Genomic DNA, 26,647 nt, shown 5'->3' with positions numbered 1-26,647 from the left:
TTGACTTGCAACAAAGTTTATTTGTTTGCACCACAAAGATATGCAAGTACAAAACATCAAAAGCAAGAATCACAAGCAGGAGCCTGCGTCCTAGCCTTATAAAGGTGGCATTATGCGAACCATAAAAACACAACTTCAGTCATATGCATACTCCTATCACTCAGTACATTCACATTAACAACTTCAGCAATTGTAGCAGCACCCACACAAACAAAGCACAGCAACATCTCTCACTAAGTGCATTGGCAAAAAAATTCACCTACACAGTCTGTACAGATGATTAACAAGCAAAGCTGTGACATACAGTTGCTGTTTTATGTGTGATGCGTGGCTTACCCATTGAGCTGTGCTTCACAGAGTAGCTTGCTGCATGTGCGCTCTGCTGCGAGAGACGCCTTAATGTTCCCTTTGATGTGGCATTCCCAAGTAGCACTGTCGGTAGGTGTGAGAGTGTAGCTGCGTCATCTATAAACCTATAAGCCAATCTCTGTCTTTGTCGAGAGTTCGACGGAATGCCATCTGGTCAGGTAAAGGCATTTGTATAAATGTTGCAACAAAATTGACGTTTCGGGATCCGTATGGATCCCTTGTTCATAATGGATTGATGGCTTAGCAGCAGGCTCCTAAGTAGCGTTGAGCGCATGACGTAATGTACGGGAGTACACATGGTTTAGAGTGCCAGATGATCTGTTGATTGTGTTGCTTGTTGTCTGAATTATTAGCGATTCAAGATTGAGCCTCGTTGCGAAATTCTTTCCCGGCGACCACTACATAATTCAGTCACAAATCTCCCATCAAAGAGCGAGCAGCCAAAAAATTGGCACTGCGTGCATAACAAATTGGAAGAACTTCCGAGAAACCACCCCCGCTGATCGGATAACAGTCTCGAGGAATGGACTACCAAGCTCATTCAAGAGGCAAGAAAACACGCCAAGGAACTTTCCCTTACGCAGGATAACCCAGCCATCGATGCCCATCTCCTCCACCTCTGGGACGCCCGTAGAGGGCTAATCAGGCGGTGGAAAAAGAACAAGACGAACCGCAAGCTGAAGATCCGCATTGCGGAAATTACGGCAGAAGCTGAAGTGTACGCCCATGAGCTGAGCCAGCACAACTGGACGCAGTTCTGCAACAAGCTGCAAGGAACGCTGGGAACCCGCCGCACATGGTACCTGCTCCGTTCCCTTATGGGCCTCGGTGAATATAAGGCGGTCGCAGCAGACCAGCTTCGCCGATTAATCCACAATTACCCGGGCACAGAAGAAGACTTGTTGGACGAACTTATTAAGCAAGCCTTGGCGCCCCCACCTCACGTCCAACCCACCCAGGCACCTGACTACACAGGCGATCCGAATCCCAAAATGGACGAGCCGTTCTCCATTGCTAAAATCAAGGCGGCAGCGTACAACCTCACCCGAAACACCACTCCGGGTCGAGACAAAATCCCTAACAAATTATTGCGAAACCTCGACCATGCCGTCCTAGAAAATCTTCTAGTCTACATCAATGAGTGCTGGCTGGCGGGTTCCTTGCCCCCACAGTGGAAACACGCAGACGTCACTTTCATCCCCAAGCCCGGCAAACCCTTGAACTCCAAGAATCTGAGGCCTATTTCCCTGACCTCATGTGTCGGCAAATTGTTTGAACACCTGGTTTACAACCGGCTCTCGCCCCACGTTGAAGACAACGGCTACTTCCCTGACACGATGTACGGCTTCCGCCCACATCTGTCAACCCAAGACATACTACTTCAGCTTAAGGAGGAAGTGCTGGACGACTTTAATAGCCACAGCAAGCGGTCCATCTTGGCCCTTGACATTAAGGGGGCATTCGACAACGTTTCTCACCAAGCCATCCTTCAAGGCCTCGCATCTACAAACTGTGGCGAGCGCACATTCCAATACTTTGTCTCCTTTCTAACCCAGCACATAGCAACAGTGGGCATCGGGCACCGTCGATCCGACGCATTTAAAACCTTGCCAAAGGGCACTCCGCAGGGGTTGGTAGTATCCCAAATACTATTCAACCTCATAATGAGACTTGCCACCCCTACTAAAAGCCATCCCGAATCTTCGCCACGCAATATACGTGGACGACCTAACGCTCTGGGTCCCCACTGGATCTCCGGGCGACCAGCAAGATGCACTTCAAGCAGCCATTCAGGTCACCCAACAATACCTGAAAGCCCGAGGACTCGATTGTGCCCCCGAAAAATCTGCCCTTCTAACCCTGTGCAAAAGGACATATAAGAAGCGTCCAGATCCCATACCAGATCCAGAACTTACCATTAATGAGCAACACGTCCCCAATGTCCCACTCCTATGCATATTAGGCCTCACCATACCAAAAGATGGCTCAGGCGCTCAGACTATCCTTCCCTTGCAACGGACTCTTGACCAGCTCATTCACCTCATCCGCAGGATCTCCCATCAGCGACTTGGGCTACAAGAAGCTGACACCCTGCGCATCATTCACGCCCTCCTTATTAGCCAGGTTACGCCACTGTATTTGGCCCTGAAACCCGCAGAGAAAGAAAAGCTAAACATCGCCATACGCCAGGCCTACGAGGCCGCCCTTGGACTGCCTCCAAAAATAGCAACAAGAAAACTTCTACAGCTCGGCATCCATAATACATGGGAGGAACTGGAAGAAGTTCATTGCATCTCCCAATTCACGCGACTTAAAGGGACATTGAAGTGAATTTGTCAAGCTCCCGTTTTTGCTTGCACTGCGTAGACTGGCTCAAATTAGCACACTTTTCATCGTTTATCCGGTTGACAAATCGGTAATTATTTTACAAAGCGGGAAAGAAGAAAAACTACTATGCGCGGTTTGCGGCGGCCGCACCAACTAAGGCTGTGACGTTGGGAGGAGGGGCGCCGTGATTGGACGATGCCCAAGGTTAGCAATCAAACAAGTTTCAGTTTCGGTTCTGTAAAACATAACCAATGGCGTTGTTGGATGGGCATTCTCGATATCTCAGTAATCATCGTACCGCGCTTCTGCCATGTTGTCGGCTGTAAAATGCACAAGATAAGCCTCCCAGGACGGCTTGTAGTCGTAGCATTCACTAGCCGAGACCTACGCAGTGCATGAACGCCCTCCGCGTACCCGCAGACGCCCAAATGTCATGCGCTTTTCCCCCATATTTGGAGCTTGCCTCCCTCATGCCTGTATCGTAAAAAGCGTGTTCGCACCAGGCCAAGGGTCTGTTCATTCTGGCCTGTGCCCACTGCCTGCAAGCAGTTGGTGCTTATGGCAACAGCACGCCAACGAGAACTCGCTAGCGCGCCAGTGCCAGCCTGCGCGCGTTTTGTGAACTAGTTCGTGTAGCCATGAACGTTGCGGCCCAAAAAAAGGTAACTCAATATAGAAAACATCGGCGGAAAACAAAAAAGTTAACTTACAAAAAAAAAAAAAAAAGCACGTACCCGCGGGGATTTGAACTCGGGACTTGCAAAACACTCGCGGTGACACACCTAGCGCCCCAGACCACCGAGCCACGGAGCAGGATGCGAAGGCCTTGCTAATATAGGGTATATATTGCACAACCGCTTCACACTTTTATTTAGTTTTGGCATTTCAAGCAGCTTAGGTGACTATTTGTTGTACTGCGCTCGTGCAGTAAGCGTCGCCCGAGTTTCCACAGTAGCTCACGTCTAGTAATTGCATTTCGTAGACGGAAAAGCGTTCGCAGATGTGTAGTCGTGCTGCTGATCGCTGTGCTTGTTCGCCCAGTGCAAAAAAGTGCTTCCCGCGCCCTAGTTTTACGCTGTACGGTAAAAATATCAGTTGATTTTATTTCCTTAGTACCTATATTGACTTCGCTGACTCTTCTCCCGCCTTCAAGAGGCCTTATATTTTCCTACTGGCGTACCAGTCAGCGAAGCGTCGCATGTGCGCTTGTGCAGCGCTTGTGTGAAGCAACCTTGACTTGGAGCTAGATACAGTGTACAAACAAACCAAGTAAAGAAAGGCACATTCTGCCATTCACAAACGTGTCCTGGCTTCGTTTCAACTAAGCGAACGAATTGGGACCAAGCAATTTTTTTTAACCTCCTTGATTGCGACGACCCGCCGGCGGCCGGCGGACGAAACGCTGGGCCGACTGACTCTGAAGGCCGGGGAGCCATGCAGTAGCGCAGCCAATTGCCAGCTCATCCCCTCCTGACGTCACACGAAAACGCCACAGAAAATGGGCGAGCGTAAAGAGAGGAGGACAGCATTTTCGAATTAGTTTTTCTACTAAATAAAATCGCGTAAACGCGCCTAGAGTGGTCGAAACATGGCCTGGGGACTCCGGACTACAATTTGCGCTAGTAATCCCGCAATGTTTACATATCACTTCAGTGTCCCTTTAAGCTCACGCCAACCGGCAGGGCTACACTTACCCGGCTCGGCTACAGGCCTCCCCCAAAATGCGAACAGAGGCAATGCATCCCTCTAAACATCCGACAGTACATCACAATCGCACCCATTCCCAGAAATATGCACCCCATCTATAACAAGGCACGCCGAGAAGCCCGGATACGAGCCCTTAGAAAACGCTTCCCCAACTCTCCCTGTACTCGTTACACGGATGCCTCTCCATACCACCAACAACCGGAACATGCCGTGAGTGTCACCGGAGCCAACAGTGCAGAACTGACAGCCGCTACAGTACACACGACATCTATTGAGGCAGCAGAAGGACTTGCCATCGCTCTAGCCGCCACCACTGGAAACGACTACTTCACTATAATCCGCCTGCCGCAACTTCCTGCTAGGTCGAATAACACCCACGGCCTTAAAAATTCTGCAAAGTGTGCACCAGCTCCCGGAAATGCACATCATCTGGACCCCCGGACATGAGTCCTTCGAGGGGAACGAGGCGGCACACGCCGCTGCCCGCGTTCATACACACCGGGCCGTTTCTCAAGAAGGCGAAGTCACGCAGCCCCTTCGCTCTCCCAAGCCCGCTACTCTGAATTCATACGCGGACATCCTCGCCCATTACCGCCACGAACGACGACGCTTCCCGCCACCACATCCCCATTTATCCAGAGCACAGGCGACTGCCTTTCCTCCATGCCATGTACCCCACCCTCTACTACTCAACGTGTAATTTCTGTCACCAACCAGGCACCCTGTACCACATGGTATGGGAGTGTCAGAAAACCCCATCTCTTACCCCAAATCCTCACCCAACGTACGAGCAGTGGGCGGACCAGCTGGCCAGCTCCGACCTCTCAGTCCAGCGTATCCTGGTGGAGAGGGCTAGGGCAGCCAGCGCGGACCAGGGCTTCCCGGACTACAGGAGGCCCCCCACCTGGCGGGCACCTGAAGCTCGTCTCAATAAAGTTTATCCACTCCACTCCGTGGCTATGATGCGCGCGTGGTCCCACTCTATCTTGTGGCCCATCTTCTCGGCATGCTCTGCAAATGCATTCGTCACGGTGTGGCCCTTGGTGACGCCATTTTTGTGCTGTTTAAGACGCCGGCAGAAATTTCCGCTTTCACCAATGTATACCGATTCGCAGTCGGCGCATGGGATTTTGTAGACCACACCAGGGAAACGTTGCCGAGGGAGGATCCTTTATGTTAAGCAAGTCACCCTTGAGCTTGCTTGCTTGCACATGCGCGATCTGCACACCACGTTTTCTGAAGACACGAGCAAGGGCTCCACTTCCAGGCAGTTCCTCCACAAGGACATGACATTAGTGTATCGCACGCCGTTCGATGTCACTGAGCTCTGCACCTTGCTAGGGTTTTGCCTGTCTAACACTTGCTTCTCGCACAAAAGCGAATTCTACAGGCAAGTTTTCGGTACCGCTATGGGAGCATCTATTTCAGTCACGACTGCAAATACTACAATGGAAGCAATTTAAAACAAGGCATTGGAATTATTTTAGCCGATACCCAAGGTGTTCCCGAGATACTTCGATGACTGCTTCTGCGGTAAGGTGTACATCAGACAAACCAGCCGATGCGTAAATGACCGACTCAGGGAACATGATCTTTCCATGAATAATGGCACCGGGTCGCAATTTGCCTCATCACTACCGCGAGTGTGGCAAAGGATGCCTTCCGAGACTGACAGAGACAATCATTATCGGAAAGAGTCGTGACACCGTGGCGCAAGAACTGCGCGAAGCGTATTTTATCAAAAAAAAAAAAAAAAAAACAGCGCAGGCTGTATCAGTGAAGCATCGCTATCCCTGTTTTCGAAGGAGTACCGAATCCTAGACAACATGCGATAAAAAGGTGTGATTGTTGTCTTCAGCTGTGGCTATTTTGTTTTTATAGTATCTTTTTCAGATCTATTATCCTTTGTGTATGTTTGTGCATTTGTAGACAAGCTACTTATATCGCTGTCTTTCCTTGGAATAAATCAGTTGTTAGTAGCGCATCTGTCTCGTCGTTCTTCGTTTTTTCTGTCCTCGTTTGTAGCGCTCGATTTTCCTTAAGCAATGAACCAACTAGCCCAACAGCATATTTTACTAAAAAAGCGGACCCTGATTTACAACGCTACTTGCCCGTACGATTTCGAAACGGAGCTTTTGTTATAGCCGACGCTTCAGCTATCACGTCTCTCTCTTTGAAGGGAACAAACCGCACGCGGGCTGCGATCGATCACTATTTTTACCATACATTATGTGCAAACAGCTTCGTGAATATCAACCCAGTATATTTTGCTTTGCTGCCCATCGGGAAACGAATTATAAAACGGATCTTAAACGATAAGCCAGCTTCCACAGCTAAATGATGCACTAAAGCACGAAAACATTTCCTATCTGCCACTGTTTTCTACTTTAACCAGAGACAGGTGCTGCTGAAAACATTTTACTTTCAAATAAACTAAATCTAACGCTCAAAGTAAATACTTCACTTGGGAATTGAACTTTTAAAAATCTAGTCTATTATTTAGGAGAGAAGTTTCGTTAGTTTTCGCACTTGACGAAGACGACGGCCGATATTTGTGCTGATGTATTTGTTACTTAGAGAAAGGCTGATTTTGGCTCACTTAGCGAGTGAGGCAAAAGTCACACAAGCGTTTATAGCCGCGTGTACAACAACTCTATTTAGGTCGTCAAACTTTTGAAAAGGTCTAAAGGATAGAGGTGGCGTTGGGCCAGCCCAAATATGGCCCATATTGGACGCGGGATGCAAGCGGCCAAAAAGTTATAAAATATCTTTTTTTTTCTGTGGTAAATGCAATAGGAATGACAAATGTAAGGCATGTGCTCATTTCGCGCTATTTTTATCTTTGAGTAAAAATTTTATTTTTAAGTAAAAAGAGGTTTGCTAACACCAAGACATTCGCAAGCGCGTGAATAGTTTGTAGGCTTCTCATCTTTCTTTCTTTTTTTTTTTACATTGAAAAAAAAAAAAAACATGGCGGATATGCCTGCCTATGCGGTTAGTTTAAACCTGTGATGGCGACGGCGCTGGTGTAGCAGAGAAACCCCGGGCGAGCACATCCCTGCACCTGGCGGAGCACCCTGCAAGTCGCCGGAGAATTGCGAGCTTCACGGGACAGGTTCCCCAACCTCCGTCACAGGCAGCTCGGAACTTGTTTCGGCAACTCTCCACCAGGTGCAAACGTCGTCTGCATGGAGCTACTTTGAACGATGGTACCTAGTGTGCAGTGTGCTTGCGAAGCTCAGGATTTCGCCAAGGTGATTTTAATAGCTTAGACTGCTTATTTGGACAAAGAAAAATTTGAGTGCAGTTGGCCTTTAATGCCGAGACATGTGCATTTAAAAATATTGGAGTTGATTTCCCGTGAGTTTTCACTATTCATTTACGACTTGTAGTGCCATTCACACACCTCCGGAGAAAACATAACCCTAAATGAAGAGGCCCACACAAGGGGCACCCTATTAGGTGCCTTCTGTCCCTTCTGTAGTCCGAGAGCTTTGGCGTGCGGCACCCCATCTCTGACGCTGAGGTTCAGGGCGTGAGGACCGCTTGACCTTCTTGCTAGCCGAGCTCTTGGCCAGCAGGCACTCTACCTGGTCCCCGTTTGACCCCAGGGCGACGCCTGGCAATGCTTGTGGGCTGGACCTTGACGGTACAGCCGCACCTCCGGGCGCTGGTGAAGCCTGCCTTCATGGGCAGGCTCCTTCCTGGGGCTCCTTTCTGATCTTGTGCATCTGCAACAGCAGCTGCTGAAGGGCAGTGGCATAATATGGGTTGCCAGCAGCTAGGGAAGGCTGGCGCCACCACTCCTCGTAGATCTTCTGCAGCTCCGCAGTGTCCTACGAAAAATTTGTTCAGGATATACCACAGATTTACTCAAAATTTGTTGCATCTCCTATCTTTACTATTGTCTTCTTTGCACTGCTGAAGTAATAAGGGTGTTTCGTAGGTATTCAACTATGGGCCTACCGGGAAACCCATTAGGGCAGAAAAATGTTCACAGAACTCACCTTCCCCTGCCAAGCTTAGATAACCAGTTTGGACCAGAGAATACTACGCAGGTATTTACAGATTAGTTTCACAAACATTAATGCATTCATTGAACTAAAATAAAACACAAGAAAAAGCTTTGTTTAGTGCCATGTTCAGTTACATAATAATGACTGATTGATTGATTGACTGCGAGGTTTAAAGTACCGAAACTACACCTTGCTTATGAGGCGCGCTGTAGTGGAGACAGCTGGGGTTTAATTTTGGTCACCTAGGAACAGCTAGGAAGAGTTAATGTGCGCCGAAATCTCAACACACAGACGCTTTCGCTTTTCACTTCTATCAGGAAAATTGCTACCGCAGCCGGTATCGAACCCATGTCCTTGGGCTCAGCAGCACAACACCATAGCCACTTTAGTCTCACAGAACCCAAGCAACGCCTCTTCAAAATCCCAGGGTTCCTCAAAGCCTTACTTGAGAGCCCCTGACCTAGCGCTTTCGCAAGGCACCTTTTTATTCACAGGGCCTTAGTGGCATACAAGGACTATTCAGCGAAACACACAGAAAAACATTAAGACCAGAATGTAAAATTTTACATCTCAAAAACTTTCACTGTGCAACTGACTATGTATCTAATGGTATGAGATTGGATCCTGGCAGAGTCTGTTTAACACCACTTCTTTTAAGCTGGGCTGAAGACTGTCCCACCTGGTGGGGGCCCCTAACACCAGCACAGTGCTGTTCAATGAAAGTTTATTCCTCCTCCTCTTAGCACCCTCCCTATGTCAGAAAGGGCCTCGGAAGACATACGACAGCCAGCATACAAAATTTCACACTAGCTGTGACATATGAATACTACTTCATTCTTGCTCCCCTTTACATGCATTGGAAAAACTTGTTCGTCTTGCTTCTGCTATGATGCTACGCAGTCATGTTGGATTGCCTTAATTTTTGGAGTGTCTTTTTTGGCATCCTGTAGCCTTCTTCTACTTAGCTCCTGCAATTGTACCTTCGTAAAAATAAATTTTACTACAAGAGACCCCTGAAAAAATGCATGCACGTGGTTATAAAATAGGTAGCTCTTTCCAAAAGTGGAGTGTGTTGCTGAGAAACAGATCTTGTTCAGGTGTCTAGTTGCTACCTAGGTGTCCAGTAACTGGAGTAAGGGTCACAATTATTAGGCTTTGCTAAAATAAATGCACAAGCACAAGCCACACCTCAACACTTCACGTTGGTGACTGCTTCCAGTTGAGCCCTGGGCCTCCAGCTGTGGCTCGGTATCCATAGGCAGCTGCTGCTGTTCAGGCTCTGCTGCCACCGGTTGGCCTTGCCCTGTGGGTGTGCTGGTGCTGGCTTCTTGGGAGTTGTCCTGTGTTTGCTTTCCCAGTCAAGCTTCCTGAATGCCCCCTCCAGACATGCTGTAAACAGTTAGGAATAGTGAAAACTGACTGTGAATCAGATCGAATATTCTCAAATACAAATAGTAGAAACCAACCGAAAATTACATATATTCGAATGTAAATGGTAAAAGATTACTGCAAATGAATTATTTTCAAATGTGAATAGTGAAAATTCACTTCACATTGAATTTGATTCAAATTGCGCATTGCTCCCACGCCAGGCTGCTGTTAGCTGTGCCACGTATAAAGATGTATTATGAGCTGCACTGTTGTGGCGAATACCACACGCCCATTTATTCCTTCTAAGTGGAACAAAAATAGTAGAGCGAAGGTATGTACTGAGACATATGAACGTCTGGGCCATAATTTAAAAGTAGTTTTACAAGCACAGGCTTTCAGTCAGGCTGTGCCATCTTCATTAGGACAGGTGCATCAGACAAGTCTAGTTAAGTGCGCCGTGGCTGTGCATGTGCTCATTGCTGCCTTTCTCCCGAATTAGAGAATTCAACACTGCAAAACAGAGTTTATGCGATACCTTTCCGTCTACACTGCATGATAGCTTGCTTGAAGCTGAAAATTAAACTGAGAGAGATACCATGTTTGCATAAACGTTGGCACAGGTCACATAAAAGTAGCAATATATGGAGTGTGCTGGGGTACATAGCTACTGACAATGTTCAACGTGATTTGGTGCTCTTCTGTCCAGCTTAGTGAGGGGGCTCACTCCTTCGTCGCCATACTGCCCTCTCCGCCACCCGCAGAACCAGTGGTAGACGGTGCTGACTGGGGGATTTACAGCGCTGCTAGCGAGCAGGCTTTCACCGTCCTCCTGCCTTGCCAGCTTCGTTTTATGAGGAGCTAGTGCGGCTGCTGGGGTCGTATCATCTTGAAAGTAGCGGAAGAATGCGTCACTTTTGTCCGATGTGGGTTTTAGAAGGCGAAGCCCATCGGCGCAGTCGAGCCCGTGGTTGAGCACCTCATGCAGCTTGATGACAGCAGTCGGCGAGACTGGCCAGTTGAGGAATGGGTCGTTCTGCTGAGTTGCTTTTGTGACTTCCTAATTTTGACATCTACAAATGCTTAGCAGTAGTAGAATGCTTTCCGGCAGTTTCGTTCAAGCTTCTGTGCTGACACCTTCACTCCTCGTGGAACACAAACCTGTAAAAAGAGAATATCCCAAATGATCTCAATTCTCAAAATATTATTTAAAGCTTGATATACAATGACTAACCTGCAATATATTTTTTTACTTAAATTACAATTTTATGAAACACAAACGTGTTAAACGGTAATATTATGAATTATTTTAGTTGTGAGAATATTATTGAGAACCAGATATGCAATCTGTAACCTGCAAATGTTTTTTTGACTTCAATTACCCACTTCATCTGACAAGTTTCACAATCAGACAACTAAGAAATGCTGAAGTTCCAAGGTGATGCGCATACTGTATTAAAGATGTGCCTCCAAGTCATGTTCTGATCTACTTCGCGGAATAAGAAATTGTACAGGTTTAGCACTCGCCTTTCACTTAATTTTCCCATGTATGAAAAATGGCGTTTTAGAAAAATTTGTGTTGGCACCAAGCAAAAAAAAAAAAAAAAAACTTGCTCAATCGCTCACGAAATCGAAGCGGAACAGTTGCATGTTATGCTCTTGCATATAACACAATTCTCTCCAAAATAGGACAGTTATATCCTTCCCACATTTCGGTTACGTTTAAATCCACTGAACACGTAATAACACGACACGTTTAAAGCCTCTTTTAAAGCATTTTCAGTTGGTCTTTTTTTCCTCCTCAGCAAGGGGTGCCCCTTTATAGACCGAAGGGGGCAGGAGATAATTGGCTAAAAATCATTCATCTGTGAAAATGTTAAAAGCATGACACACATGCTTGACTCTTTTTGCTCGGACCATACTATGAAGCGTTATTTGTTTGTGAATTAGAATTACATCACACATTATTCTGATATTGTTTAATCTTACGTAAGGAAAAATAAATTAATTTAAACATGAAGTGAAATGCGGATTGTTTTTGCACGGGTGCTTCAAATCGTGGTAAAAAAATCCCAGCCCAACTCAATGTAATGTAATTTAAGTTATATGTTCTTTCACCTCGGCCAAGAGAACATACGAAGGAAAAACGTTATCCGCAGGGCACGCTCCTTTGTAAATATGCCTCGGTTTGGAAACCTTATGCGTTCAGCCCTGCCTTCGATACCCACTCAAGATAATGAATGTCGCGCCAAGGAGCTAGTATCATTGATACAGGATTCCGCCACGCGAGCTAAATTTCCTATTACTTCGGTGCAAGGGAAGCCTTGCAGTCCATGGTGGAATGATGAATGTACGAGGGACTACCGTCGAAGAAAAGCAGCATGGAAAAAATTGCGGTATAATCAGTGTCCTAGTAATTGGAGCAACTTTAAGTATTTTCGCGCTGTGTTTAAACGCACAGTTTCACGGGCAAAAGAGATGTACAACACAAACCGATTCTCTATTCTCTCAGAAGCTTGTAATAGGCGGGCGCTCTTCAGCTTCTTGCGGATAAGGAAAAACGGCGTTACTGCATCAAACCTTGACTCCTTCATTCACACGCCAACTGCCTTAAAAATTCTTCTTGAAAAATTGGCTTTAGGACTGCAGGCTCGGTTCACATCTCAATATTCTGTACTGGCCCCCCAGGTGACTGACTCTCCTTTACTGAGCTCGGCTGTAAATTTTGAGGAGGTTACAAGGGGTGAGTTATATGACGTGTTGCAGCGTGTACCTGATGCAGCACCAGGCCCAGATGGAATTACAGTTCAAATGATAAAGGTGTTGTTCAGTGAGTCACCCAAAGACCTCCTGCATATTGTCAACCACTCTTTGGGTGCCTCCTGGATCCCTTTGGATTGGCGGCTGTCTAAAATTATCCCCTTGCCTAAGAAACCCGGATTAGGATATGCACTGGACAACATAAGACCGATAAGCTTAACGTCTAACCTTGTCAAAATTATTGAAAGAATTTTATTGGCCAGAATTGAGAAGTTTTTACCCAGTTCTAACATATTGAGCCCTCGGCAGGTGGGATTTAGGCCAGGCTGTTCGATATGGTCGGCGCACATAGACCTAGAGAGCCGCCTTCATCTGGCTCGACGTTCTAAAGAGGTCGCAGCACTGGTGACATTGGATGTGGCCAAAGCGTACGATTGCGTTGAACATGGCATACTTTTAGAAAAGATGGTGTGCTTATCTTTCCCGGAATATATTATTTCCTGGGTCAGGTTGTTTTTAACAGGCCGCAAATTCTTTATTGCCCAGCACGGAGTCACCTCCTCGAGTTACAGTCAATCGCGAGGCCTACCACAGGGATCCGTCCTGTCTCCGGTGTTATTTAATGTGTTGCTGAGCGAGGTGCCCGTTATTGCGGGAATTCAATCATATTTGTATGCTGATGATTTAGCCTTTTTCGCATCGTCAAGGAATATACATTCTTTGCACCAGTCCCTGCAGCTGTACCTCTCGATCTTAGGATCGTGGCTAGACGGGCTCTGCCTATCCTTAAACGTCGGAAAGTGTGCCCTCCTGGCATTCCCGGTTCAAGACCCTGTTTCCATTTGTCTGACATACCAACAGAAAATAATTCCACAAGTTACTTCCCTGAAATATCTAGGTGTGATATATGAGAGCAATCTAAACTGGCGTCCTCATATTGATTATACTGCAGCCAAAGCGGGAAGGGCGGTTTCACTGTTAAAAAGATTTTGCAACAAGAAGTCGGGTATGCGTAGAGACATTCTCCTCATGCTCTACCGCCTATACGTTCGACCTATTCTAGAATTCGGATCCATCCTTTTTTCAAGTTATCCGTTTTATAAGCTACGTCCATTGGTTACACTAGAACGACAAGCTTTGCGCTTGTGTTTGGGTTTACCGAAGTACGTCCCTATTCGGGTATTGTACTGGGAGGCTCGCATCCTTCCCCTGATTCCCCGATTCAAAGTGTTGACAGTAGAGGCATACCTTCGCGTAATGGAATTGCCTATTTCAAGGTCGCAAATGGTCTTCGTTCACTCCCCAACGCCTTTTTTCGCTCAGCCATGGCCCAGGTACAAACGCCCGCAGGTGGTGTTTGTACAGTCTCTATTAGCCCCATTAAACGTCAACATTCTCTCGATTTCTTCCTTTGAACCTCGAAATGCGATGGTGGAAATTGATTTTGATAATATTTTCCCCTCCAATTCCAAATATCTGCCGGAGAAGACTATAGCTGGTCTTCTAATCACCCATTTAGAGAAGTTTCCAACCCATGTGGTTGTAGCCACAGATGCGTATGTTCAGGAAAGAAAGGCTGGTATTGGTATCTTTTCACCTGCACTTGACTGGGCATTTTCTTTGCGGCTACCCAATTTCACAACAATATTCTTGGCAGAATTTTTGGCGATTGCCCTTGCTATTAGAAAACTCAATGAAGACAATTCGAAAGTTATTATTGTGACGGACTCGCTTTCAGTCTGCTCCACCCTATCTAATCCAAGATTTACCCCTCTAAGCCGAACGCTCTCGATGCTCCTACCACCCTATGTAAAAGAAATCCGCCTGGTCTGGGTTCCAGGACACAGGGGTATCCACCTTAATGAAACCGCTGATTATCTGGCGGGTGTGGCATTGAATGGACCGCTGGTTGATGCTGTGCCCCCCATAGCCCAAGTTGTTGCATCCCGGTTTCGCAGGTATAGCTCGTTGGACAGCCTGCACCCAGACAGTATCTCTGGATGCCCCGAAATTGAGCACCTCCGGTATGCGTGGAAGAGTGATGTTGTGCAGTCACGATTGTGCGAGGTCACATTGACCAGCTTTCGCTGCCGAGTGCCCAATTTGAATTTCTACCTTCACCGTGCACGCATAGCGCCTTCGGCCCTATGCGAGTTTTGTCAAGAGGAGGAGACAATCGAACATTTCTTGCTGTCTTGCCGGCGGTTCTCCTCTATCCGAAATCGATTCCTGGAGGTTCCCCTCCGGCGCCTGGGTCTTTCCTTGTCTGTATCGAATTTACTGTCATTTGGGGCATCGGGTTTAGGTTTCTGCCACGGGGATGTTTGTCGCGCCCTTCACGCTTTTATTTCACAATCCGGTCGCCTACCCTGTTAAAAGACACTTCGTACTTTCTTTCTCTGGCACGTGTAGTATCGTTTTTACTTCAGTATGTTATAGTTTTTTTTTTCCCCTCAAAATTGCCAACATCACTTCCCTCACAGTCCACAGCTCTATTTTACCCTTAGTTTGAATTCTTGACCAGTTTCCCCAATCTGACTTGGCCAATCCCCCAGAGTGGGTACGCGCCACTGATTTTTGGTTCCAACCAACCAACCAACCCTTTGAAATTGAGCGTGAAAGACGGCGGCATCGATGATTGACCAGTGGCGTTGTTCAGCGTGACGGAAGCAAGTGTGATCAGTAGTAACCAGATTTTTAAGCCACCGCTACTGTAATAAATGCGTAGCCCAAAAAAAAAAAAAAAAAAAACTCGCTGGTGTAGCTTTGCAACTGCAACTGATCAGTCTGTCTTGATTTTACTAGGTCGGGTAGGGGGGTGATTTGGCAACGCCTCCGAGGACCTTGCCAGAATAAATAAAGACACTGCCGAAGAGCATCTATGGTACCTCGTTGGGTTGGGGGCTCCCAGTCGACGATCCACGACGCACGGTTGCCTCGCCGTAGTAGTCAGCCATGCGTACGCATCCCCGCACGAAGCACGTCCACGTTATCGACGCTGGCTTTGCAGTCTAACTCGAAAGGTTGGTCGCGCCCGCGCATGTCACAACGGCTGAAGAAATTAACTGCTACTTCGCCGTCGAACTAGAAAAAAACCGTAAAATTGCAGCAAACTCTACGCCACTGATGCTGCTGGTGGCGAATGAGCCCTAAACAAGAGCAGAGGAGTGCGGAGTACGTTTACTGCTTTGTTCGCACGCCGGCAGAACCCAACATTACTAGATAGATAATCTAGTAACGTTGGGCAGAACCAGCCTAAACATCAAATAGCAGGGAAGGAGTGCGGAGTACGTTTGGTGCTTTGTTCGAACTTCGCACACCGCAACGTTTTTATGGCGCAAGGTTTGTTTTGCATTCAACAGGTGGCGCACCGCAAACGCGCAATTTTTAAATTGTAAGCCGCGGCATCCGCGCTCACGTCTCCGGCTACGGATGAGATTTCTTTTTCTTGGAATGCATTTTTAGCATTTCTGCGCGTACTGTAGCACGATATCACGTTACTGTGATCGCCTACAGCATCAGCAACCATGCTTAAAATAAGACATATTCCCGCTGCATTTTTTATTCAGTGACAAAAAAGTAAATTCTCAACAAGAAAAGTGGGGGGAGGGTTCATTATGAGAGTCAATACAGTAGCTCTCATTTTAAGCACAAAAAACTACACTGAACTTTTTCATGTTTCGACACTTTTTGCACCTCAAAAATTGCTGCTATGCTTAAAAAGAGAATGAGGAAGTAAATCTACTGGGATGCACAAGCGACATAGCACAGGAGCATAGTTCAGTACATCTGCCCAGGAGGGACCTAATGGTTTTACGGTACACTATAGACGCCTAAAGAGACACTAAAGTGCAAAAGCAAGTTGGCCAGCATCGGTAATTGCAGTGCTGTGAATACAAATAATATGCGACTTGCAGCAGCAGTACTTTATTAGTGCATGGAAATTCGCAAAGCGTCGTGAAAACAGGCACGGCTGCCCTGTACATTGTTCTGCAGACAACTTGTGGCATCACCGATTGCGAATGGCAAGACAAGACTGGTGGAACTAGTCGAAGTGTTCTTCTGAAGCAAACACTGATGCAGGGTTATGCAAGTTTAAAATGAGTGTGTGCAAGAACTTTTCCTGGTTATGAGCATTTTAAAAGACACAAACATCAGCCAGTAAACATAAAATATGATGCCTCATCCCAGGCTTTCTTGCAATGTCGATTTCGTGGGAATGTTTTGCCTCGCCTAGAAACACAGCCACAAAAATACATGCATGTGGGTGCACTAGAGACTGTAGTACTGTACCTAGCTAGTGACATACAGATAAAGCAGCCAGTGGAAACAGGAAAATTAGCACAATCAACACGAAGCAGGACGGCTTTCAAATGCTTTGATCAATGGCGCATGCATATTCAGCAGCTTTTCCTAGGTGAGTAGCGCCTGCAGGCGTTTCTGGGGAAACATGGTCAAGTAGCGCGGTAAAGACGGGACAAAAGTAGAGACCACACAGGACTAGCGCTAGACATCAACTGAAATTTTTACTACACACATCAAAAGATATACAGGAAGGGCGCATGCGTGAACATGCTTAAAGCACAAAGAAAAAAGACAAGGTCAAGTGGTGCATTTTGTTACGCACGTGGCAAGTTCGCATCCAGGTAATCTATTTCTTTTTTTGATGAACTAATAGATGCCGTGCTTACACACTTTTCACCGGCTTTCATGATGCACCACGCTTCAAACAATTCACAGCTGGCTTGGTCCTTAAAACAGCACAATGTTACTGTCTTCTCGTAAATTGGAACACAGTGTGGAACGCACCGGCAGCGGCGGCAATGGTCAGCTAAATGGCCCCCCGCAGCGAGCGCTTGAACAGCTGTACGGTGCTCCCAGAGCCTGTCATTTATGCACCTACCAGTCTGCCCAATATAGCATTTTCCACCAGATAGAGGCACTTCGTATACAACACCTTGTTTGCAACCAACAAACAGCGTGGCATGCCTCTTCTTCGGTTACCCTTCCTCTCGCCATTCACAGCAGAGCACATTCGTGCTAGTTTTTCTGGGGCGGAGAACACAACGTCGGCACCACATTTCCCCGCCACCTTTTTAAGGCGGTTGGAGAAATCGTGCACGTAAGGGACGACTACAGGCCTCCTTTCTTTGCGAGGTTCATCTTGCCCTTGACTTGACGTCACGCAATAGGCTTTCAACCACTGCTGCTATTACTTCCCGAGGGAAGCCGGCATCTTTCAAACGTGCAACTTGGTGCTGAACACTATCGGCGACTTGGTGCTGACAAGACTTCTCGAGGGCACCGCGAAGACAGCTAACGCCAATACCCCTTTTCACTATCTTCGAATGCGCTGAACGATAATCCAAAATTGCCTTTTTTGACCGCGGCCGATACGCCCAACACACGTGTGTTCCCCAGAAATTAAAACACACATCGAGGAACTGCAAGGACCCATCATTTGGTAATTTATGAGTGAATTCCAAGCCGTCAGAGCACTCCAGAAATGTTTTCTTAACTGTCTTGACTAAAAGGTTTACTTCTTCTGGCTTCACCGACCTAGTAACAATCATGTAATCATCGACATGTCTAAATATCTTTGCTGTCTTAGCCGTGTCAATTTATGCCTCAATGCTGCAGCGCCAGACAAACGTCTTCAAATTTTCCTTCTTCCCACACACCATATCCGACTGGAATAATCTGCCTGTATCTGTTGTCTGCAGCATTGATGGGATTGAACATATTGAAAATTGAGACAGTATGTTTTTACAAGTTACTGTATTTTACCCTGTGTTGTCGGTTTGTTTATATTTGAGTAATTCCTGCTTGGGTCCTGTGTGGGGCCTGCAGTATGTCATAAATAAATAAATAAATAAGCTGGTCCGCAGCAACACATGCAATGTACACTTAACTCTTAAGCCAAATACAGCCACCATAGCACATTGTTTTCACCTGTTTTGCAATTCACACAGTGAGAGCAGAACTGCTTAAATATGCTCCTTCTGGAAGCGTCTTTTGGGAAACTGGTCATTAGGAATGCAATAGTCATCACTTCAAAGGCTCTGTGACAAGCTTAATAACACCCACGCTTTGCAATTGGTCAGCTGTACACTGAATTTGCACACCAGACACTTTCCTAAGCGGTCGCCAGCGACAAAGAAAAAGGGGGGTGGGGGCTCACAAAAGATTTGAACCCTGGAACAACACATTTAGCAACGGAAGCGCACACCAAAGGGTCATCCTGTCTGACTGAGGAAATCGTCCGAGCAGTAGTAAATCATTGAAGGACTCAGGCCAGTTATCATTGCGCCTGCCGAAACTTTAGCGAGTTACAACTGCCGTTTCGTCAGCACGGAACGCTAGTGAAGAAAAAAAAAGAACGAAAGCAACATGGTCGTTTGCGCTATCACAGAAAAACATCGGGGCACAAAATGCTATTTCCGGGCCAAAGGTTGAGCCGATCACATGTAGGGTGAACGGTAGATCTACGTTTGAGAAACAGCCGCTCCAACTACGCGGCGACTGGCGAACGGTTGAGGCACTTCGAAATCTACAGCGCCGGCCAACACCCGAGAACGCGAAATCACGCACAGAGGCACGGTTGAAGCACTTCACGTAAGAGCATGAGGAGAGGATCGACTGGCGAACGGTTGAGGCACTTCGAAATCTACAGCGCCGGCCAACACCCGAGAACGCGAAATCACGCACAGAGGCACGGTTGAAGCACTTCACGTAAGAGCATGAGGAGAGGATACAGTAGACAGGGTTGCCACTGAGTTTTGGGTCAATATCGCCAGACGGCCAGCAAAAAGTCGCCGAAAGTCGCCATTTTTGCTTTAGAATTCGCCAACAGTGTCGCCACACTAGATGTCTACGGCAACGCCTAAAAATAAAAGCTCCCAATTTTGTATAACCCCATAAAAATCAGCAACGTTCAAAACACTTATATTGTATTGATGTTTTTCAATGCCAGTCGTATGGTACGCTTCATAATGCCTGGTTCTTCGACTAGCCGTTAGCCGGCGCCGCAAGAAAAGCCCACTCTGGAGTAAGCAGCGGCTGTAGTATTGGTGGAAAAAAAAGCAGAGAAGTCGATAAAGTGTCATCCCAAGCAGGGGTAGCGGCAGGGCAGAATTAAAAAGAAATCTGAGTTGAGGGTTAACTAAATTTAAGGATAGGCTAAATGGCGCATGCCGTTACGCCGATTCAAAGGGGAGGCCTTTGATCATCATCATCATCATCAAATTGGCGGGAAAAGCCCACTTTGGCGGCGGTTTGCGCGCAGGCGGCCGCGGCCGCGCTGCAGCAATCCTCCCTGTTCTGTGAGACTGTAGCACAATCAGCACAACCACAGCTTGGGGAGCGCGCTGCTCTTCGAGGCTCGAGCGGGAGCTCTCCGTACTCTTGTGCGCTCCGTACTCGCCACTCTCGGGGCGCGCGGTGGCCCCGCGCCGTTTCACACCGGCTACGTCACCGCTGAAGGCCTGGGTCGCACTAGAGAGGCTTTCTTGTCGCACAGGCCACCCGTTTTCGGGAGCAACGCGGCAGTAGACCATGTACGCTGTCGTAGCATACGCGGGGGCAGCGGAGGCTCGGTAAGCGCCACTCGCCCACACCAGCGGACTGGGCGCACGAAATCTCCGGACAATCCGGCCGCCGAGCCACCGAACGACCAGCGAGAATTTTCTCGCCCCGCCGCGGACCCCTCGCCGCGCACGCAGTCGTTCCTAACGGAGATGCTCCCCTAGATGCAACCTCGTTGTTGCAGCAAGCCAGTAGCTTGATCGAGTCCCTTTCAGGCGCTCTAAAGGTTTCCCTGGAGGCACCGAAGCTGTCAAGGCTACTGGTGAAGCTGGAAATACCAGTTTACCGCGGTTACGAGGATACCATCAGCGTGACCAACTTCACTGAGGCTCTCACGCACTACCAGACAGCCATGGGACTCAGCGACAGCGATATGCTCGCTCGTGTCGTGCCAGTCGTGCTTACGAAGCGAGCAGCGCAGTGGTACCAGCTTGCCGGTCACCGATCCGCCACGTTCACTGAACTCAAGGCGGCAATCCGTCGCTAATTTCTTCCAGTGGACTGCCATCGGAGGACGCGGCGTGAACTGGAGCTGCGCACACAAGCTTCCTAGGAATCCCTCCTAGTGTTTGTGCGGAGTATGGAGAAGCTATATCAAATCGCCGAAACGACAGCCCCGAACGATGAACGCGTCGAGAGGGTTATCAGGCAGGCGCAACCCACTTTTGCGGCGTACCTGCGCGGCGTTCGGTTCCGCGACCTGGAGGAGCGAGCCGCTGAGGCGATGCGGATACAGGGCCACATACTCGCTTCCCGAGCGTATCGCCCTCTTCCTCCGGCAAGCGAGGCTCTTGAGCCCCGCTGCGCGTGGAAGGGAGCTTCCTCTTTTTCTCGCCACCCGCCGGACGCCGCCCACGCAGTCGGAGCGGAAGACAAAGGTCCGTTGGAAATTAGCGAACGAGCTTTGGACCCATTCACTTACGGACGCCACACGGCCAATGCCAGGAAAAAGGCTGCAACAACCGCCCTGAACTCCCAGGTCCGGCGGCAGGCGGAGACACTCCAAGGGATGCCAATCGCGGGAATACCCGTGGTGGGCTGCGCTGTTTTCGTTGCAGAAAAGAGGGCCACATCAAGCGCAACTGCTCCCAGCCGCCGGCGCAGTTGGGAAACGCAGGTGCCGGCCGAGCGGGAAAGCCCGTTCGGCCATCTCTAGGCCGCCCGGGTTAGCCCGTCGGAGGATGCTCCGTTCATCAGTGTCGTCATTGCGGGCCGAGAATCCCGGCTTTATTGGACACGAGAGCTAGCGCTTTGTTCGGAGACGAAATGTTGTACGTCTTGCAACAGCGTTCTGTTCGCCTCAGGGAATGCCGAGCTGTGTTCAGCCTTGCCAGCGTTGTGGCGCGTGCCGGCGCCGCCGCAAGGTTGACAGTTCGATGGTACGGGCGGAGGAGTCGATGTCGTTTTATCCGCCTGCCAAGCCAGAGTGTCCCCGTGATTTTGGGCCGCGACTTTCTTCGGAAGTCCAGAATTACGATCGACATTACGATCCCGCTTTCTGACCCCCGATGCCAACCCCCACGCCGCCGCCTCGACATGCCCACGCCTCGGGCGAAATAAGACACTGAACAGAGACGACTGAAACTTTCGAACACCGCATGACCGCATCACGCGCAGAGGTATTGCGGCCGTGTCAAAGCAACACCATAGAGAAAGAAATACAATTTTTTATTTCTCTATGGCAACACCGATTAGGCAGAGCAACGCCACCTAGACTGGAAAGAATTTCCTCTAGGTGGCGTTGGGCAGAGCCGTCGGGACGGACGGAGAAAGAGAAGTGGGGGAGCGAGAGTCCCAAGCCGAAATTCGCCATAAAATCGCCATTTCGCCATTTGTGATTTTCGGTCGCCACGGGCCTCTCAAAGTCGCCAATTTGGCGAAAAGTCGCCACCAGTGGCAACCCTGACAGTAGAGCGCACACTGCGTATCCAAACAGTTGCCGCTTCACCTAAGAGAACGCGAAATATCCAACACAGGCACGGTTGAAGCACTCGTAACTTCGCTAGAATACGAAGGATTAAGCGTTAAATCCAAAGCGCGGCCGTCGCAGAGAGCGAAATAAAACACGCCGATTGATACACTTGTCGCTTCACGAAAGTGCCCGAGCAGAGGCTAGCGCAGAGCGCACACTTCTCCGGCGATATTCAACGCCGGCAGGGCGGTCCCAGAGCGCGGGGAGTGTGCACAACGGCGGAAAAGCCAAGCGCCCTTCGCCTTTCCCACTCGCACTCCTCCTTTTCTCTCTTTCGCGTCTGAGCGTCCGGGCAATTTATTTCACGCGGCCCGGCGTCTTATCAAGTGGACGTAGGTTTCTACAGAACTTCACCCAGGATTCACGCCTGCAATTTCATGGTTGCATTGTCTAGGCAAGTGTCGCAACAGATAAGTAAAAGAGAAAAAATGGGCGCAAATCCACCCTGTGAATGTACTTGGAAAGCAAAGCTGTAAGCGGCACCCACAACGATTACCCATGCGACATCACTGGGAAACCCTGCTGCGCAGCTCTGATCCTCTAACGCAGCTACGCCTTGTCCAGATGGCCGAAGAAGCCGCCAGGGACCAAGATTTTCTGGCTGACTAACGCGGCAAAGAGAGTCCAAGCTCTCTACTTCTGGGCGAATAAAGTTCTTCTCTCTCTCTCTCTCTCTCTCTCTCTCTCTCTCTCTCTCTCTCTCTCTCTCTCTCTCTCTCTCTCTCTCACGTGGCTCTACAAATAGTGAAACCAGAGACAAATGAAATCAGTGCATGATGCAGGAACGGGGGTTGGTTGAGTTGTATTGGGGAAGTACATGAGTAGAAACTCTTTTTAAAAGGAAGCTCAAACCCGGTGTTAGACGATCTCACTTATCCGTCTCTACCGCCACGAAATCGGCAAGAGATCGAGGAGGAGCAGGAGGAGGAGGAAATGCTTCCATTCAGATTTCTGAACGGCCCAGAGGACGGGCCAGGGGAGTGGTTCCTTCTTCACTGGAGCCCGTATGCATTCAGCGGCGCCTGTGCTCTATCCACCAGCTGACGATGGGTAGGCAGAGAGAAGGACAGCAACATCTTTCATTGCTGTTGTTGGGTTGTTGACGGGAAGAGAGGAGGGTGCTCAGGGCTAAAGTCGCACACCCCGATTATGTGGTGGAGTGTTTCTACTTCTGAGCAAAATTTACATTCAGCGTCGTAGCGATTCGAGTGCATTGAGTGAAGACGTGTCAGATGGTATGAGCCGTAGGGTAGTTGTTCGGTGGAAAGTTCAGGGTGCGGCGAGGGTAGGGTCTGTCTCTGAAGGCAATAATGCTGGGTTTTGTCCCTGAATGTCCTCGTGAAGCTCCATAGCATGGGGGGGGGGAACGGAGTAAAAGCGCAGGCCTTTTGGCGGGCGTATTCGTTTCCCTCCATGGAAGTGTGAGCAGGCGTCTACATGAGCTGAATGGAACCGGTTGGGCAGCGTCTTTTCGAACACGCAGTGCAGCTCGGAACACCCACCCCAACTGGTAATTCTGGAAGGCTTGTTGGGAATCGGTGACTACCTTTCGAACCCACGGTTGAGCGAGAGCCAAGGCGACGGCTGCCACTTCTGCTGCCGTCATGTCTTGGGTCTTGAGTGAGGCGCACGCAAGAAGGTTGGTTATGGTGGTAGCCACAATGATGGCGTACTGCTGCCCTCGGTGTTGGGAGGCGTCTGTGTACATAATTGCATGATCCCCGCCGAGGGTGGTGCTGAGCGCATTAGCCCGTGCGTGTCGGCGAACCTCGTGGTGTGAGGGGTTCATATTTCTAGGTAAAAGGGGGAGCATCTTAGTTCTTGTCGGCAAGAGTCCGGGAGTAACTTACGCGGAGTGAAATTTTTGGGCTGCCCAGGCTGCCCAGCCAATCTGGTCAAGTGTCATGGGTGTAGACTTGTCGACGTATCGTGCGCGGATTGGTAGATTTGTCTCTTGCCGAGGGCACACAAGCCCCATCAGTGCTCGCTTTTCTGCTGCGTCAATCCTCTTGCGCACTGTATGTCTGAGACCTTCATTCTTGCTCCTAAGCACGGGCTTTGCGCTACTGCTCCTTTGAGCAGGCGATGTGGAAGCAAATCCCGGTCCTAAGATTGATGCCATTTTAGCTCTAATGAGGAAATTTCACGGTGAAACAACGGCTACCCTGGAAGAATTAAAAAATGACATTCACAGTATTACTTCCCGAATTCTTGCAATTTAGGGCTACCTCGAAAAAATAGCGCAGATTGAGACCAAGTGCGAGGGCGTAGGTGCCTCCGTCCGTGAAGTCGAATCGAGCATAACCAAGGTAAACGAAGAAGTGACTGACGTTGTGGACGACATGAATAACAGAATGAGAAGGAACAACCTTACCGTCAGAGGTCTTCCTGAGACCAAAAAGGAGGGCTATAAGGAATCGGAAATAATAGTAAGAGAGTTCTTTTCCACATACTTTAAAGTACAAGCTGGCGAAATCGAACGCGCTCATTGGGTAGGTAAGCGGCGCCCCGATAAGTCCAAAACCGACATTTTGCGCAATGCCCCCAAACTGAAAAACCTCGAGTACCCGAAAGTTTGGATAGATGAAGATTATTCGTCTAAAGTACAAATTGCGCGCAAGAAATTGAGGGACTTTGCTAAAGAAAACCGTAAAGGAAACGAACGCTTTTCGCTGCGCTTCAGCTGCCATTACAAATGGCATTGCATGTTTCGATATGAGTTAGGCACCGACAGTATTGTCAAGGTGACCACCAACCGCGAATTTTCAACGGATTTAACAAACCCGCAAGGCGCTATTGTATACACGTGCCCACGTCGCACCATATTTCCGCAGATTGACAAACGGTTCCACTTAATCGAAAATCAACGGCTAGATCTGATATATCAGTGCTGTTAGCCAGCTTCCGAAGCATCTTCAGCAAGCTCGATAACCTAAAAGCACTTATCTACACATGTGCGGATGACATAATCATTGGTTAGGAAAGGTGGCTCTGCGACGAAATTTCAAGCAGTGAACTCAACTTTCCTACACAGTTTGCGGTTTTTCGCAAGGACAGAGTAGTATGTAGAGAAGGAGGAGTTATTATAGTTAAAAAAGATTTCCAACCGTCGGCTATCGTTTACGAAACACCCCTCAAAATTATTTGGGTTACTGCACGGTCAGTTCATATCACTTTCGTTATTGGCGCGTGCTACCGTCCACCCGACAGCGGTCCTGAGTTTATAGACTTGTTAAATGATTCCCTCGAGTATATACCTGAAGACTATCCAAATGCTGTCCTGATTTTAGGTGGCGATTTTAACTATCCCGGCATCGATTGGTCGGCCTCATCCGTTCCCAGTAACAGTTCCCATCGCCACGAATACTTGCGTTTTCTTCATTTGGCGCATGTTCACCATTTGACTCAGTTAGTCGAAGAACCACTCCGGGGCTTAATATTTTAGACCTGCTTTTCACTACCCATCCTGGGAATCCCCTCACCCGCGTTCTGGAAAAGATTAGCGATCACAGGGTCGTTCACTGTTCCCTTTCTCTACCACGCGTCTATAGTGCTAAGGTTGTCAAACACTTGTTTAACTACGTATGCGCTGACACCGAGAGGATGAATAGAATGTATGAAAAATTTATACCTAGATTTGAATCTGATTTTGGAAATCGCACAAAAAAAAACTGGCACCTATTTTGTGACACTATGAAACAAATATAAGAATGATGCGTCCCAAAATTAACCATCAGCTCTAAAACTAATGATCCATGGTTCACACGTGATGTAAAAAGATGTTTAAACAGGGAAAAACGTGCAATCAAAAATGCTACGCGAACAAATTCACCGGAGGACTGGCTTAGTTATAAAAATATTTCAAAGGAATCTGAAACTTCCATGAAAGAGGCCAAGGACAAATATTTCAATTGCACTCTACACAACTTTCTTAAATCCGGTCCCAAAAAATTCTGGCGTGTGGTCAATCCTAGAGAAAGTCCTACTGATTCAGCACTAGCGAGCAATCAAGGCGACATCTTATCAATTGAGCAAAACGCTGAACACTTCAATAATCATTTTGCATCAGTATTTGCGGACGAACATCCACTCGATTTTCCGATGCCGGCCCATCTAGCATTCTCCACCCTTTTCTTTCAATTACCTTAACCGAAGATGGGGTTGCGCATGCTATAGGACGTCTTCCTTGCAAAACAAGCCCGGGGCCTGATGGTATTAGCGCCAAACTTCTCAAAATAACCTGCCACAAATCAGCATACCTATTGACACTCATCTTTCAGCAATCGCTTGATACGGGCTGTGTACCGGAAGATTGGAAATATGCTCATGTTAAACCTCTATTCAAATCTGGCGAAAAGTCCTCTCCTGACAATTACCGGCCTATCTCGTTAACGTGTATCTCTTGCAAGCTACTAGAGCATATTCTTCACTCACACATTATAGCGCACGCAAACAGAAACAATTTGATCATCGAGAACCAACATGGTTTTCGCAACAAGCATTCCTGCAATACCCAACTTTTGAACTGTTAACTCACCTCCAT

At 48.2% G+C, this 26,647-nt stretch overlaps 1 protein-coding gene across 1 annotated transcript; it reads right to left on the bottom strand.

The window, feature by feature from the left end:
* Positions 1–26,647, bottom strand: LOC144168273 (uncharacterized). The gene is made up of 4 exons (XM_077697289.1): positions 26,642–26,647; positions 10,464–10,848; positions 9,622–9,809; positions 1–8,240 (listed from the first exon to the last, which is right to left on the bottom strand). The coding sequence occupies exons 1-4, from the start codon at positions 26,645–26,647 to the stop codon at positions 8,091–8,093; spliced, it is 729 nt and encodes a 242-aa protein (XP_077553415.1). The 3' UTR covers positions 1–8,090.

The sequence above is a fragment of the Haemaphysalis longicornis genome, unplaced genomic scaffold (genome assembly GCF_048455015.1).
Source record: "Haemaphysalis longicornis isolate Haplotype H1 unplaced genomic scaffold, Haemaphysalis longicornis Haplotype H1 scaffold_2, whole genome shotgun sequence".
In the NCBI taxonomy this organism is placed as follows: domain Eukaryota; kingdom Metazoa; phylum Arthropoda; class Arachnida; order Ixodida; family Ixodidae; genus Haemaphysalis; species Haemaphysalis longicornis.
The sequence above is the reverse complement of the archived record's forward strand: the minus strand, read 5'-3'. Positions and strand labels throughout refer to the sequence as shown.

Coding starts and splice junctions, on each gene's coding strand:
- LOC144168273 (XM_077697289.1), bottom strand. Junction 9,810..10,463: donor ACCAAATCACGTTGAACATT/GTCAGTAGCTAT, acceptor AACTGTTTACAG/CATGTCTGGAGGGGGCATTC. Junction 8,241..9,621: donor AACTGGAAGCAGTCACCAAC/GTGAAGTGTTGA, acceptor AATTTTTCGTAG/GACACTGCGGAGCTGCAGAA.